Raw genomic sequence first — 17,349 nt, 5'->3', positions numbered from 1 at the left:
TGAGTCAACTTTTAAATCACCAGCACTTACTCTTTAAATAAAGGCAATTATTGATGATTAGTGGTGCTTGCTAAGAAAAGCATCACTACTATTATTGCTCATACTTCATTTTCCGGCCCATATCTCATCCCACACATTGTGTTACGAACATGAATGACATCTCGAGTCGTGCAGCTTTTTCTAAGCAATCATGTTCTCCTGGTAGGCAATAAAAAAAATCACATATTTATATATTGAAAAAAAATATGTGACAATATATTTACTTATATGGCTGATTCTACAGAATGTCCTACAACCAAAAAACAGACGCTTTTATTATCTATTTTAACTATAAGATAACATTTATAATCAGAAAATATTTATGTGACACTCTCTCTCATAGCTACATGGTAAGTAGATCCCATCATTTTAAGGTAAATGTGTTTATAAGTATGAAAAATCTATGTGTAACTTTAAAGAATGTCACTACCGAACACCATTTTTTAAAAATAATTAAACACACTTTTTTGAGTGTTGTTATTCCATAACATTCAGTTTTTATATGTGTACAACTGTTCAGAACTGTGCTAGATAACCATGTGCTAATTAGCATCTTTGAGCTAAGGTCAAAAGTATCTAAAATTGTCATTACCGAAACAGCCATGACCAAAACATTTGGTTAAGTTTTAGTAGTGCTGAAGATTTTTTGGATGTTATGTTTAAGTTACATCATTTTTAGTATTTTAGTATGTTTTAGTAGTGTTTTAGTATATGGTTGCAAAAATGTGCAGTCACGACCGAAACATGGGATGTTTGTCAAAAATAGCATATACTGAATTATCAACTATAATGTTATGCTAGTGTTTGGTTCAATGGATATACAAACTAATGAATCCTTAACTTTGAAATCAGTATGATTAAAATTATGATTTGCCTTTTACAAAGAAAAATTGGATTTAAATACAACACATCTCATAAATCACATTTGAAATATTCTTAAAAGCATAATTTTTATTGGTTTACCTCTGAAAACTTTTTAATAAAATAAGAAAAATTATATATATTCAAGGACGATGTAAGAAAATCTTAACAGGCCAATGGAAACCTTCTTACTAAATTATATATTACAGTTTCGGTAGTGACATATTCCAAAACTTTCTGAAAATACAATATGAGAACTACCTGCACAATTACTAGAAATGTGTACCTTGGATATTTTACAATTTGCAAACATGAAAAAATTGTGGAAAAGACATCTTTTTCAAGATGTTTCCAACTCTGGCTTTGAACCAATTCTGTAGAATGGCCCATATATCCTAATATACTTTTATATTTAATAATATCCTTCATAATAGCTAGATGTACATGTAATAAAATATAGTAGTATTCACCCTATCTATTTATAAGAAAAACATCTTTATAACCTTATTGTGAACAATAATTTCATGCATTTTTTGACTTCATACTTTTTAATCAGAAGGTAATAATTGGATCTTCCAGTGTAATGACTTCTTTCTGATAATGCATGCTGGACAACTCTAATTATTTAGTCTGCATTATTACCTTTAAATACTCCTTTATTGCAATAGACTGGATGCTCACATTCGCATCTGCCTCTATCCAATCAACAAATAGTGGTTTGAACCCAGCCCCTTCCCTATATATTCGTTCATTTTTAACTAATCTATTTAATCGGATGTACAGTTGAGGTCAAAAGTTTACATACACCTGTCAGAATCAGCAAAATGTTAATTATTTTACCAAATTAAGAGGGATTAACCAAAATGCAAGTTTTTTTTAAGTACTGACCTGAATAAGATATTTTACATAGAAGATGTTTACATATAGTCCACAAGAGAAAATAATAGATGAATTTATAAAAATCACCCTGTTAAAAGTTTACATACACTTGATTCTTATTACTGTGTTGTTGTTGTTTTTTTGTTTAGTGTTAGTTGTTCATGAGTCCCTTGTTTGTCCTGAACAGTTAAACTGGCCGCTCTTCTTCAGAAAAATCCTTCAGGTCCCACAAATTCTTTGGTTTTTCAGCATTTTTGTGCATTTGAACCCTTTCCAACAATGACTGTATAGTTTTGAGATCCATCTTTTTACACTGAGGACAACTGAAGGACTATTACAGAAGGTTCAAATGGAACAGATGCTTCAGAAGAAAAAAAACCGATGCATTAAGAACCAGGGGTGTAAACTTCTGAACAGAATGAAGATGTGTACATTTTTCTTATTTTACCTAATAGCATATTTTTTTTTCATTTAGTACTGCCCTTCAGAACATGTTTCCCAATAGACAAAATAAGTTAAATTGAACCTGATCTTCAAATTCAAAAACCTATTACCCCGGGCTATTAATGCGTTGTTTTTCCTTCAAAAGCATCAGTGAGTGTTTGAACTTTCTGTAATAGTTGCATGTAATAGTCCCTCAGTTGTCCTCAGTGTGAAAAGATGGATCTTAAAATCATAGAGTCATTGTTGGAAAGGGTTCAAATACACAAAAATGCTGAAAACCTGAAAGATTTTTCTGAAGGACAAACAAGGGACTCATGAACATCTATCACTTAACAAAAAACACACAGCTGTGGATCATTCAGGTAACAACACAGTATTAAGAAGCAAGTGTATGTACATTTTTAAACAGGGTCATTTTTATAAATTCAACTATTATTTTCTCTTGTGGACTATATGTACTATATGTTTATGACTAAATTTGTATATGATCCCTCTTATTTTGATCAAACAAGTAACATTTTGCAGATTCTGCAAGGTGTATGTAAACTTTTGACCTCAACTGTACATAATAATATGGAATAATTGCAAATTACACATTTAATGTATAAAAAAGAAAGAAAAAAAGAAAACTGTCTTCACTTCACCAAAGATGGTCAATGCTAATGCAGTTACTGTAAATACCTGTAAATATAGATGAAGTTTGACACAGTTTGACACTAGAGACAAATGAATTAAAGCAGGTAGGCTTAAAGCTCTCTACAATGTGTTGCAAGTAGGCCAGCCACTCGTGTAAACAAGACTTCTGTTTGCCTAGTGAGAATAAACAGAATTTACTTGTAAGACACTGATTGAATCCAGCCTCATTCATGCCTTGCGGGGCCTTTAGGGGATTGATAGCTCTACAGATAATATAAGCTTACTTTTCAAAACGATACAGGTAAAGTTTCTTCTGAAAAGTCTAACAACAAAACTATAAACCATAAATGCACAGTCATTAATTAAAGGTGAGGCTTCGGTGCCACTGGCTGAACCGAAATGCAAAAATAATGAGTGTCAAACAGGTTTCCTGAACACTCCCTCCATCTGCCATTACCCAGGAAAAGACATAAACACATGAACTCACACCATTGGTTGAGCTAACGTTTCTGTTGCTAGTTAATAGGAATGTGCTATTCCGAATAGTGAATAACAAATTCTGCAGAGCCACTAAAGGGATTTTATGTAGTGTTACATTACAGTACATAAAATGTTCACTTACCACATAAACAGAGTAAGCATGAATGAATGTTTTTTTAGCAAATCCAATTGTTACAGTACTGTATGACTTATTTTCTTCTGTGGAACACAAAAGATATTTTGAAGAATTATTTTTTTTGACACTGCATGGATATAAAACCTGAATAATTTTCAAAATATCTGCTTTTGTGTTCCACAGAAAAAAGAAATTCATACAGGTTTGGAACAACATTTTTTGGATGAACCATCTCTTTAAAAGAGGAAAATAAACTTGCAGAATAATGTATTCACATTTATGCAGTTTTAAATGATAGATAAACTGGGCTGATAGGAGCGGGTATGTTTAAGTCAGCGTTTCAGATGAGTCATTCCCATTTCATTAAGTGTTTGAAATTTGAAATGAGAATATTTACCTATTTACGAAGTCTTACTTTCAAACCCAGGGGAACAGGCAGTACTTTTCCTAGAAGCGTTTCCCCTCATGATCCCTCGGCCCCACCCATCAGAAGGCACCTGACCTCTCTTGTGTTCACTGTGACATTCATTAACTCACAGTAGCAACCTGGCAACCTGTGGGTGATCACTGTTTAGAAGCCAAATCACACGGCATGACATTCAAGGCTGAACGCCTCACCTGTTAACATGAGCTATGTTCCCTGAAAATGAGGAAAACCTCATTTGGTGTCAGTGAAATAACCTTTAAGGGAAAACGGAGTCAAATTGTTTACATCTGGCAGGTTTCCTCCGGAGGCCACATTTGGGGCTTGCTTAACGAGCACCGAGGGACTGAGGCTGGAAGGCATCAGAGTGCTGCGGCTCAGCCCTTGACAAGCCCAGTAGTGGTGTTACAGTCGTGAATGAATCGTTCCTGTCCACTTCCATGTGCTGACTCATATTTCTGTCTCTTCCTTTAGACTGTCTGAAAGGACTGATATAGCATGAATACGTAGCTTTCGAGCTTTCAGTTCGAAACTACTGTCCGAATCACTGAACGAGTCTGAACAAGCAACAAAGAATGAGACATTTCAATGTGAATGAACTCAGTGAGTCGTGAAAGATCGACTGGGCATCCATTATGCTTATTTATGCTGATAAACTGACTGTTGTTTGCTTAGTTTATCAAGCGAGTTAATATCGATCTCACTGAGAAGAGAAGGGTGTAGATGATAGGGATGTAACAATATTATCAATATCGTGGTATCGCGATACCAAAAGTGTCTCGATATTATCAGGGTCACATGACGATATGAAACGATGTGACCCTGGACCACAAAACCAGTCATAAGGTTAAATTTTACAAAACTGAGACATATACATCATATGAAAGCTCAATAAATAAGCTTTCTATTGATGTATAGTTTGTCAGGATAGGACAATATTTGGCCGAGATACATCTATTTGAAAATCTGAAATATAAGGGTGCAAAAAAATCTAAATACTGAGAAAATCACCTTTAAAGTTGTCCAAATTAAGTTCTTAACAATGCATATTACTAATCAAAAATTACATTTTGATAGGTTTACAGTAGGAATTTTACAAAAAATCTTACTGTAACATGATCTTTACTTAATTTCCTAATGATTTTTGACATAAAAGAAAAATCAATAATTTTGACCCATGCAATGTATTTTTGGCTATTGCTACAAATATACCCCAGCGACTTAAGACTGGTTTTGTGGTCCAGGGGCACATATTTAAACTTCTTACTCTAACATAAAAGGTCTTTAAAGTTGTGTTTTGGGCTATTATTCTTTGGCACTGTATTTGTCCAACAAACTAAAACCGAAAGCGACGCACGCACTTCCGATCAGCTCACAGTCAGCTGTTTTCCACACCTCAGAACAGCTCAGTTCAACTGAGAACTCGTTTATTGCATGTGCTGTGAGTTTAACATGCATTTGGGAACGCAACGGCCACCAATTAAGCTTTATTTTCATGGCAGATGATTACAGCATTTAACTAGATTTGTAGTGAGACGCGTTTTTAAGCCTGTTTTCACTGAAGCTGGAGTTTTTATCTCAAAATGAAAGCTCTACTGCCGTTTCCTTCCAAATAAAAGCTTAAAAGTGCAGTATAAATTGCTGACAGTGAGCGGTTTAAATGCAGTCCAAATTCACAATATATTTTCAAGTGTATTAATTAGCAAAGAAGTATTGTAATTTCCCTACTGTAGTGTAAAGCAAAAATAATGTACCTATTAAATATTCATTTTCATTTATTTTACTATTACAGTGCAGTTGTTTTACAATATATGGCTATTACTGTTATTGTTGTTATCATTATTAAATTCTAATTAGTTTGGCTTCCTAAAACATCAGTGTGAATGTAATTTAGACTGAGACAGTATAACACAACTTTAAAGAGGGTTGGTTCTCTTTAACAGTTCAGGTACAAGTCAATTCACTGACTTTTTCTGACTTAAGTTTTCTTAGTTACGAACATAGGTTGGAGCTCTTCATTTTGAAATCTCAAAGTGCGTTAAATAGAATAATTTAACTTTAATATGTACAAAATCTTAATTTGTAAATATCGTAAACATTGTATCGTGGACTTATTGCAATATTATTGTATCGTGAGATTTTGATATTGCTACATCCCTAGTAGTGGAGTTGAAAAAATGGAGGTCAAAATTAATGTTTTTTAACAAATTGATGGTCACCACCTACTGACATAACGATGCAGCCTGTGGAAAGATTCGCTAAACAAACCAACAAATGAATCGTTTGAGTGAAGTGAAGTCACTGTAATGAAGTGTTGAGTGCCCTTTAAATTTCAGGTACAAGATTTTATTCTGACTTAAATTTTCTTAGTTAAGAACATGGGTTGGAGTTCTTCATTCTGATCTCTCAAGTGCATTAGATAGAATAATTTAACTTTAATATGTGCAAACATTTTTTGTCTTCTTTTTAAACATCGCACTTAATATTGTATATGTGACTTAATATCGCGATATTTTCGTATTGTGAGATTTTGATATCCTTACCAGAGGCGTAGCAATAGGGCAGGCGAGACAGGCAATTGCCTGGGGCCCCGCATTTTGAGGGGGCCCCCGACAGCTGACCATTTGAACAATCTGAAATGCCATTATTAAAAACATTTTTGTTTTGATACTGTGTTTTGCTGCCAGTGGAGAGCTCACAAAACAATTTAAATAAATATCATTACATCTACTTAGTTGACATTTTTTATTTAGCTTTTCTACATTAAAATATTTGAGTTAACATAATTAGTTGTCAACTAACAATGAACTAATAGTCAATATTCTACACAGTGACCAAATATTTTGTATAGGGTTTAAAACTGAAGTCTGACCAGGCCAAACATGAGCCTGATGAACTTGTTCTCAAGCCATGTATTTGCAGTGTGGGCAGTTGCATTGTTTTGTTGGGAGGAAAAAAATCTTTAGATAAAAAAGACAATTGAACGGAATATACGAAGGTTTTTGAATGTGGAGGACATAGTGACAGCATTTGCTGTAGCTAAGGCTTGTAAGCACCATTTTTAAGGTGACAATCCATTACTGTAAATAAGAAGATTGTTCTGTATCTTTAAGGTTTTAGATTAATATTTTGTTAAAGAATATGCACTTTGTTTAAAAAATAAACTATTTATATTATATTATGTGTTTTGACTACTTTTTGTATGTTGTATAAATGTATTTTTAGGTAACAAAGATATATTAACAAAATAATCTTTTAGAAGGGCCTCATCTATTTATTTTGCCTGGGGCCCCCACTTCACCTTGGTTCGCCTCTGATCCTTACGTCTTATTATTGTGAAGAGTTGAAAAAAAATCGATGTCAAACTTAATGTTTATTTTTGACGACTTTGTTCACAAATTGATTCAGTGACTGGATGGTCGCCACCTACTGACCTGACGATGCAGCTTGCGGAAAGAGTCGCTAAACAAACCAGCAAACGAATCTTTCGAGTGAAGTGATTCAAAAGATTCGAGTCACTGTAATGAAGCAAAATCCCTAGAACTAAAATCCAGTCGCAGAGACATATTGTGGTTCGAGCTAAGCGGATGACAACCATCGAGTCCCCCTCCCTTTGTAATCACAGGCTAATTGTCCCAGTAAGATTTGGCAACCTGGCTTATTAACGTCAATTCGCGCCAGCCGCGTTCAGCCGTTGGTCAGACAGGTCTCGTGCGCATTCCCCCCTCCCGCCGGCGCGAAAACTGGAGCAGCAGCGTGCCCTCAAGTGATATTCCGTACTACATGTGGTGGCATCGATGTAGCTTAGTGCCACTGCGCCCTGTTTATGCGGAGTTTGAGTTCTCACTTACCGCTATGGGCGCTAAACCACCGGGGTGCGATGTGCAGGGGCAAAGTGTCTGCCAATGACGCCCGGGATCCCAGGTAAAGCATACCGTCCGTGTGGTGCCCGCCGCCCGTTTCTTGGTATCCATTGCCGTTATGAGCGGGATCCGAGCCAGACCCCCCTCCGGCTCTGTCCGAGTCTGTTCCTCTGGGGGTGTAAAACCCGAAGGGCACCGTGGCGCTGTGATCTATGCCCATCCCCGCCACGGAGCTCACCGAGCGGCTGCGCAGTCCCATCGTGCCACCTGGCCGGTAGTGCCCGAAGTGGGCCGAGGGTGGCACCGCGCTGTCATCCGTCGAGACACCGGGAAAAGCTCCCCGGGGCCGCCCCGCCGTACTCTGCTTGCCCCCCATCCAAAAGTATCCGCTAAAAATGGGTGGGGTGTCGCGGAAAGGGTGTCACGGATCGCCCTGCGGCGCTTCTCGAGCCTCCTTCAAACAAGCGACCAAAACAAGCGCTAAAATCCGCGGTTGTCAAGTCTGACTAAAACAGCTGTGTCTGGCAGACGCAACAGCCCATTTTCCTGGTCGAATCATGGACCTAAAGTCTCAATAATCACCTTAGGGAGCACGGGGGTGATAATAAAGCCGTTCGCGCAAGCAAACACGCAACACGTTCTCCGCTTATAAGCAACTAACAGGACAGCCTGCCCAAAATCACCAGGCGCAAAAACACATCCGCAGTACTTTGAATGCAAAAGCTCTCTCTTATTCAGAGAGGACCGACTCAAAATACATCAGCCATGATGCCCGTCCAGTGCATACGTCCAGCTCCGCTCGTCCTCCCTCCGTCTGCCTGGAGATTCGGGTCAGCGTGTGCCGCTCCCCTGAACGCGCAGATCCGTCCGTGCGCTGCTGCTGTTGCTGTTGCTGCTGCTCCTGCTGCTGCTGGGAGACAATAGAGGCGGTTACTGCGCATACGCGGATTAACAGTGGCGAGATGTGCTGTAAACGCGAGCATGGATTTACAATATCTAGCCCAAACAATCAATTATTAAGAAGTGGCCTGTCTTTTTTTACGCAGACAACGTCTCGTCTCCAACAGACGCTCGGAGATCTGAATTATGGTGTTAAAGGAGGACAGAGATGTAACCCAGTAACGTTGCCATAACGAAGTTAACACAGAGGCGGCAGACATGATTTAATTTAGATAGTCTTCATGTTTTCATTTGCAACACTTCAGTCGGAGGCTTAATAAATGCTTGAGCTGCTATCTAGAGGAAAATGATAGTCTTTCGTCTCCATAATGGAGACAAAAATTTCTGTATTAGGTCAGCAAGACATGACATGAAATCTCAGGGCATTTTGACAGTTAGCCTACTGACAGAAGGAAAACCATTGTTTAAAGTTTGAAAGTATGTGGTTGTTTTAGTATGTTGCCAAATCATTAATACACGCACACATCTTAAACAAGAAAAAGTAAAAAACTTATTTATACTTTATATGTATATAATAAACTTCTTGCAATATACAATCAAATAAAACTTCAGTAAGACAAAGCATCTATCTCTGCTGTACTTCTACTCATCGCCTGCAGTAAATCAATATATTATGCTTATTAATATTTCTGCATTCATAAATTATGCACGGACCACATCACTAATATCATAGTGTGCACTGCATAAAACCTACTTAAATCTTTTAGAGACTTGATCTTAACCAGGACTATATCAACCATAGACAATGATGTCAATTATTATTTGGTTCCCCTGGGGCGTTTTATAATTATCATAAAATATCATTATAATATTATTTCCTACTGCCTGCCTATCTCACAATGCAACAACATTAAGACAAAGTCACACTTAGGACCATTTTGAGAATATAAATATCATTTATGGGTAACTTTAGGATATGTGCACAAAGAATAAAACCATAATTTAGCCATGCCAACATTTATTCAGACACCTTTAACATTTCTCACATTATCACAGTTTATTCATTACAGTTTAAGAACAAATGTCAAAACAAATTCATCTTGATAATGTCAGATAACTGTGATAGAAAGGTAATGGATTACAATCAACCAAAAAAAAATCAGACAACTGTTAATATGACAGTATTTACACAACTATCAATACTTTGTTCAGTCTGTGGTGTAAAAAAGTTGCATTCACAATGAAAGAAAAAACACTTAAGCAAAACATGGTCAGGTCAAAGTGTCTGAATAATTTTTGGCCCCAAATCTTTAATTTTACTGTCACTGTATGAAGAATTTTTGGGTATGTCACAGTTTACTTTATTTTGTTATCTGCACTTACATAAATTAACTACAGTGTCCTGCACCCACTAGTAAATAATATCAAAAATGATATCTGGTGTCTGAATAATTTTTGGCCAATAAAAATATGATATCAAATTTAAATATAACTTAATTAGGCTGTGACCTTTACAACTGCTAAACGGTGACTTGGTATTGCTTCTTCATGAACACATTTTCATATATTTGTGCTATAAATCAAAGTGGATTTAAGTATATAATGACATTCATGTGAAGATGAAGAGCACAAAAGTGTTTGGAAGTCTAGAACGGAGATATTCTAAATAAGAACAGAAACCGACTTGCAGGTACAAGGACTTATAAAGTGTCTGCTTTTATTGTGTCATAAACAACTTTTGAATTTACAACATACTAACAAGACGTTAACATTATAATTATGTTTAATGACAGGCCACTGGTAAACTACTGATATGTTTAGATGAGCCCATTCTTGTAATGATATCCAGTTCTAACTGACAGACAGTAGTAATCACTGCAATTAGACTGGTTCGTGAGTAAATTGAAGTAATAGCGACATCTGATGGACAAAACGATAAATGCACATGATATATTTATTGATAAGTATGAATGCATTTTATCTACACAGACATATGCAGAAAGACGTATTATTAATTAAACAGGTCAATTTAAATACCCGTCATTCCTTATTTTTATATTAAAATAAGTACAGCAACCAAACCAAACTACTGTTTTTGTTATTATTACGGACCTGGTATATTCTTTTTAGCATATCTGTAAAGTATACGTGTGCTGTAAATCAATGGATTTGTGACCCAGGTCTACAAAACCGGTTTTTTTTTTTTTAATTAATATTTATACAAGCTGAATAAATATGCTTTCCACTGATGTATGGTTTGTTATGATATGACCATATTTGGCCGAGATTGAAAATCTGGAATCTGAGGGTGCAAAAAATCTTTAAAATATTAAGAAAATCGCCTTTAAAGTTGTCCAAATGAAGTTCGTAGCAATGCATATTACTAAGCAAAAATTAGGTTTGCTATATATAGGATAGAAAATTGACAAAACGTATTAATGGAACACGACCTTTACTTAATATCCTAATAATTTCTGGCATAAAAGAAAAATTGATTATTTTGACCCATACAGTGTATTGTTGGTGATTGCTACAAACATACCCGTGCTACTCAAGACTGGTTTTGTGGTTCAGGGGTCTGTCTTCATCACTCTGTTATCGACTGCTCGCGTCTGCTCGATGCTCCTCGTGGTCGATGCTCTATTACTTTTCATTTGAAGTTGCGCGCCAAATGCTGCTATGACAGTGCTGTTGTTTTGACATGTTCGTCTTTATTTTACCGTCTCTTAAGTTTTGTTTGCTCATTTAGAGATCACGTATCTTAAGTATTAAAAATGGACTCGCAATCCTACGTGCCGGTTCCGCCGGGTATCGGAATGGAGGAGAATTTCTTTTCTCTGGATGATATTTTACTGTCTCACGAGAGACTGCCGTGCAGGACGGAGAGCGCGTTCCCGCGACTTGGGTTTCTCGAGAAATCCAGCGAGACCCGAGACATACCAGAGGTAACGTTACTCGAATACATTTATATCTTTAATGTTTGTTTTGAAACGGTTATAAAAGCATATGATAACTTTACGAGCAACTGCTATTCAAATGTTATTGTTGTTAAATGAAGTTATGAAATTAGCCTTTAGACAAAAGGACGAGTTGTTTTAATAGACAAATGTAATGTTAATTTCCATAACTGTTATTTTCACCACAGAATATTACATTTACATGTATTCATTTAGCAGATGATTTTATCTAAAGCGACTTACAATTGAATGTTAGACATTCAAAGGGTACTGTGAAAAAATTGATAACAGGAATTATGTTAACACTATTGGAACTAAAAAAGTCGGTTCGGTTGTTTTGGTTCGGTTTGTTGGATATTAAATGTGATCCTGGACCACAAAAGTCATGTTCCATTAAGATATTTTTTACATTTTCTACTGTAAATCTAAACTTAATAGTTGATTAGTAATATACATAGCTAAAAACTTGTTTTGGACAAATTTAAAGGCGATTTTTCTCAAAATTTTTTATTTTTTGCACCCTCAGATTCTAGCTTTTTAAATAGTTGCATCTCTGCCAAATATTGTCCTATCTTAACAAACCGTACATAAATGGAAAGCTTATTCATCTTATTTATAAACTTTCAGATTATATGTAAATCTCAATTTCAATTTTTAACCAATTGACCCTTATGACCCTTATGGTTTTGTGATCCAGGGTCCCTGACCACAACATATTAGTATGGTGGTTTCAAGAGAAAAAGGTTGTGTCCTTTCACACATACATTGTGTATGTGATTCATTTCTGCTTGTGTTTTTATGTTTCAGGGCACAAAGATGGAGATGCCACTCTGGCTGGCCAAGGGCCTGTATGAAAGGAAGAGGCGAGTTCTGTCCATGGAGCTGCCAAAGGTGTATCGCGAAGGCTGGAGAACAGTATTCGGGGCGGATCCTACTGTTGTAGACTTGCACAAAATGGGGCCGTATTACTATGGTTTCGGCTCCCAGATGCTGCATTTTGACAGCCCAGAAAACCCAGAGATTGCTAATAGCATCCTCCAGGTGAGCATGTCTAAATAGGTAATCATAAAACATGCACTATTATGACTAAAAACCAAGCAGATTTTAGGTAAATCATATTTAAATGTTTATCATACAAGATATGAGTTTTGTTTCATTTACCTTCAAGGTTTAGTCCACTTCCAGAATAAAAATTTCCTGATAATTTACACCCCCCCCCCCCCCCCCCATGGAATCAAGATGTTTCTTCCGTCACAAAGAAATTATGTTTTTTGAGGAAAACATTCTAGGATTTTTCTCCATATAGTGGACTTCAATGGGAGCTGACAATTTGAAGGTCCAAGTTGCAGTTTCAAAGCAGCTTCAAAGGGCTCTAGACCATTCCAGCTGAGGAATAAGGGTCTTATCTAGTGAAACAACTGGTAATTTCCTTAAAAAAATAAAAATGTATATACTTTTTAACCACAAATGCTCATCTTGACCTTGCTCTGCGATGAACTTGGTGTTTTACGTAATCACGCTGAAAAGCTCATGCACAGTTAGCTCTTCTTCTGTTTGCTTTGGTTCAAAAAGTTAGGGTAAGGCGAAAAAACATCTGATTTTCTCCTCAAACTTCTAAATCATCCAACATCGTTTAACCTCTTCTTTGTAAAGGGCATTTGACTTTCTGTGCACGTTCGCTTTGTAAACGCTGGGTCTGTACTTCAGCCTACGTCACGTGTGACCTTTACAACACGACTACGTAAAGTATGAGGTTAGTCTGGTGCAAATCGAGCTTTTGTGGTTAAAGTATATAAATCTTTATTGCTTTTTTTTTTTTTTTTTTTTTTAAAGAAAATGACTCGTTTTGCTATATAAAACCCTTATTCCCTCAATGGACTTGATCCCCATTGAAGTCCACTATAGAGAAAAATCCTGGAATGTTTTCCTGAAAAACCTCGATTTCTTTGGGCCTGAAGAAAGAAATGCATGGACATCATGGATGACATGGAGTGAGTAAATGATCAGCAAATTTCTATTCTGGAAGTGAACTAATCCTTTAAGCTGTTAGTAATGGGTGTTTAGAAGAAAGCTTGGTGTTAAGGTTCACGGCCTTAAATGCTGAAATCGTGTCAGTTAAATAACTGAGGGAGGTGTACTAATCCATCTGTTATTTCTTACTTCAACCAGTAGAGGGAGCAGTATGTTTAAAATCATTACTAATACGGACCAGTTGCTGGGCAGACTGATGTGCCAAGAGGAATAGGACGTACAGTTCTGTAGTGTTAAATCAGTGAACACAACCAAAGCTCCATGTTCATTAGTTCAGTGAAAGTTCAGGGCATAATTTCAGACTTCAAATGTCTGCTACATATTTATGACTGCCACTGTATATTGATTATTGTGATACAACAAGCGGCTTGAAACATTAATGATATGTCTAAACAGTGTTAGTGTTCATTTTAAACGGTGTAAGAAATGGTTTATGGGGCTTTTGAACAGTGTTTCCTTCTGAAGTGTCAGTGAGCGCTTGAACCTTCTGTAATAGTTGCTTACTAGTCTCTCAGTTGTCCTCAGTTTGAAAAGATGGATCTCAAAATCATAGTTATTGTTGGAAATGGTTCAAATACACACAAATGCTGAAAACCAAAGAATTTATGGGACCTGAATGATTTTTCAGAAGAACAGCAGACAGTTTAACTGCTCAGGACAAACAAGGGACTCATGAACAACTATCACTAAACAAAAAAAACACAGCTGTGGATCATTCAGGTCACAACACTGTATTAAGAATCAAGTGTATGTAAACTTTTGAACAGGGTAGTTTTTATAAATTTAACCATTTTCTCTTGTGGACTATGTAAACGTCTTTTATGTAAAATAACTTACTCAAGTCAGTACTAGATAAAAAAATAACATGCATTTTGCATGATCTGCAAGGTGTATGTAAACTTCTGACTTTATATACACACACAAATGCCTCCATATTATCTATATATTGTCCCCATCTCTCTTATCAGACCTTCATTGGTCGTTTCCGTCGGACCATGGACTCGTCCCAGAATGCCTACAACGAAGACACATCAGCGCTGGTGGAGCGCTTGGACTGCTTAGAGAGGAGCTTGTTTAAGGCAGGCCAGAGTGGACTGAACAGTTTCCAACTGTGGGAAAAGGGCCGGTCCTCTCACCTCACTGCCTCTAGCCTAGTTATCAACTACAGAAAGAGGAAAATTACAGACCTGCAGGCCTGAAAGACTAAAAAACTGCAAATAAAAACTACGAAAAGCTTCTTGTGAGTGTGTGAGAAAGTGGGACACATGTATGTTTTTACTGTAATATTTTTGTGTATAAACAATTTCAATTTGATATATGGTCAATAAATCAATTTATTATATCGTTTTGACTCTGTTTCATTCTTAAAACTTCATAAAAGTCATTAATTATTTTATATTTTTTAGAGATGTTACCAATTCTTAATCCTAGAGAGGATTGAGATGCTGCTTTGACAGGTTTCATCTGTGTTTTGTCAAAGCCTGGGGAGTTATGAGTGTTCACGTCATGGATGTCAATAACCAAAACATTTTAACAAAGATTATTTCCGTTGTTCAGACTGGAACATAAATAATTTACACTAATGCATTTATGCTGTCGTATAAAGAGCGCTGGTTTCTGATAATCCATGAGCTCTTATATTTAGAATATTGGAGGTGACATTTGTATGCGTCACCATGTTGTTCGTGACTGTGTGTGCGAGCGAGCCTTATTTGCGTCAGTCAACACAAGGACAAATCAAATCACTGCCTGTCTCAACACCTTGGTGCCCCTTTCTCTCCTCTCACCTCTAAAGCAAACACCTATCCTATATTTTATTTAAATTCAACATCTCTTTTCTGCCCGATCAGATTTAAAATGGCTCCATCATCTTCATTTTAATGAGCATGTTTATGAATACAGAGTCCTAGCTGCTTGTTCATGTGTAAAATGTGGGTCAGCTGATGAGAGCGAACTCATCCGTGTTTTCGGAATGGAAGTTATTGATATATCCCTCTGGGATGGTCACATCGACCTTGTTATCTCTCTGCAGCCTCAGCTGAGTTGGCTTGGGTAGGGCAGGAGGGATTTATTGACTTTTTGAAAGGTCTAAACTGAAGAAAAGTCACTCATTGCCCTTCAGTTCTCTTGAAGTTCATCATTTGGTGGCTTGATTACAAATAGGGCAATTACTTTATTGAATAACCAGACAGTAAGAAAAAAGCAGTAACGTTAGCAAAGAGTAAATTTATATTTGTGTTTGTCTCTCTCTGTTTTTAGGATGGCATTACATAGTGGTTGAGGGCTACAGTAGCCAGAAGGTTGTTGATTGAATTCCACAAGGTGAAAGTCATGGATGTTGTGCCCTTGGTCATAGCTGTCCATAACTTTTAGCACTAAAAATAATTTGAACACCACCTTTATTGGCCATTCTACAGAATTGGTCCAAAGTCAGAGTTGGAAATGTCTTAGTCTTTTTCCACAAAAAAAATGTAATTTTAAATGTGTTTTTTGGTTGTGGGACAGCACCAATTCTGTCGAATGGCCCATATAAGTTAAATGTCATTGTATCTATTGTTACAGAATATTCCCTTCGCTACATACAGAGTTAAAAAATCCTAGGTTACCGCTCCTTAGCTTCCTGGTGAATGGTGTCAAGTGTTTCTCAATGATCCATGCTGGGTCTCCTAGAACACTATCATTTCTTGTTGTTGCTCAATGAATCACTCCTGACCTGGATTCACAGTGTGGCTTTTCTGGCCTGGGCTAGAGATGAACTACTCATAAACATGGAACTGACCCAGCTGCTGCCAAATAACCCTGTTAATAGTTTCTGTTTTTTATTAAGAATCTGTGATGGTGGCATTTACAGCTAACCTATTTACAGTGCATGCAAGATGTTTCTTGAAGTGCAAACACTTAGGCTATAATATTTTATTAAGACGTAGTCCAGTGTTCAGTTTGTATGTAAGCACAATGTATCTACAGTAGCATTAATTCTGTAGCAACGCTGCGTATTTTAAATAGACTGTGTGCTAGAACATTTCTTTGTGCTTTAAAGGGATAGTTTAACCGAATTTGAAAATTCTGTCATTACTCACCCACATTTGTTCTTGTTCCTAACATGTAAGACCTTTGTTTATCTTTGTAACACAAATTAAGGTAATTTTGATTAAATTCGAGAGCTTGCTGACCCTGCATAGACAGCAACGCAGCTGACAAGTTCAAGGCCCAAATGGTAGTAAGAACATTTGTTAAAATAGTCCATGTGATATCAGCGGTTCAACCATAATGTTATGAAGCTATAAGCATACTTTTTGTGTGCAAAGAAAACAAAAATAACAACTTTACTCAACAACTTCCTCTCTTCTGTGTCACAAGATTACCATGCCGAATGGATGTAATGCTGCTATGGAGCCCCAAACAAGACGTGGTGGAAATGTCGGAGTGACTAAAAAAAATTTGTGGTGGGAGGAAAAGATATTTTTTAAATCTTTTGCCCTCTCTCGCAAAACTTTTGCGTTCCCTCAAGAAACTTTGCGTTCCTTGGCAAAACTTTTGTGTTCTCTTGCCAAACATTTGTGTTCTCTCGAGAAACTTTGCATTCTCTCTCTAAAACGTTGCGTTCTCTTGCAAAACTTTGCATTCCTTGGCAACACTTTTGCATTCTCTTGCAAAGTTTTTTGTGTTCCCTCGCCAAACATTTGCGTTCTCTCGAGA

At 36.6% G+C, this 17,349-nt stretch overlaps 2 protein-coding genes across 2 annotated transcripts in view; one reads left to right on the top strand and one right to left on the bottom strand.

Moving 5' to 3' along the window:
* znrf1 (zinc and ring finger 1) overlaps window positions 1-8,767 on the bottom strand; it is a 56,837-nt gene extending 48,070 nt beyond the window's left edge. Inside the window, exon 1 of the mRNA XM_073832162.1 lies at window positions 7,751-8,767. Within this exon, the coding sequence (XP_073688263.1) occupies window positions 7,751-8,138 (388 nt within the window). The 5' untranslated portion in view covers window positions 8,139-8,767. The remainder of the gene's footprint in view (window positions 1-7,750) is intronic.
* Window positions 8,768-11,344: 2,577 nt separating this feature from the next.
* Window positions 11,345-14,992, top strand: gins3 (GINS complex subunit 3). Its single transcript, XM_073832261.1, has 3 exons — window positions 11,345-11,607; window positions 12,427-12,660; window positions 14,619-14,992. Exons 1-3 carry the CDS (start codon window positions 11,437-11,439, stop codon window positions 14,847-14,849), a joined length of 636 nt encoding a protein of 211 aa, XP_073688362.1. The 5' UTR covers window positions 11,345-11,436; the 3' UTR covers window positions 14,850-14,992.
* The last annotated feature ends 2,357 nt before the right edge of the window (window positions 14,993-17,349 follow it).

Source organism: Garra rufa, chromosome 25, assembly GCF_049309525.1.
Source record: "Garra rufa chromosome 25, GarRuf1.0, whole genome shotgun sequence".
Taxonomy (NCBI): Eukaryota; Metazoa; Chordata; class Actinopteri; order Cypriniformes; family Cyprinidae; genus Garra; species Garra rufa.
The sequence above is the reverse complement of the archived record's forward strand: the minus strand, read 5'-3'. Positions and strand labels throughout refer to the sequence as shown.

What these genes read in the sequence shown, in the direction of transcription:
- gins3 (XM_073832261.1), top strand. Translation starts at nt 11,437, where the DNA reads ATGGACTCGCAATCCTACGTGCCGGTTCCGCCGGGTATCGGAATGGAG. An exon ending in AGACCCGAGACATACCAGAG is followed by an intron (nt 11,608 to 12,426) that starts GTAACGTTACTC and finishes TTTATGTTTCAG; the next exon opens with GGCACAAAGATGGAGATGCC. An exon ending in TTGCTAATAGCATCCTCCAG is followed by an intron (nt 12,661 to 14,618) that starts GTGAGCATGTCT and finishes CTCTCTTATCAG; the next exon opens with ACCTTCATTGGTCGTTTCCG.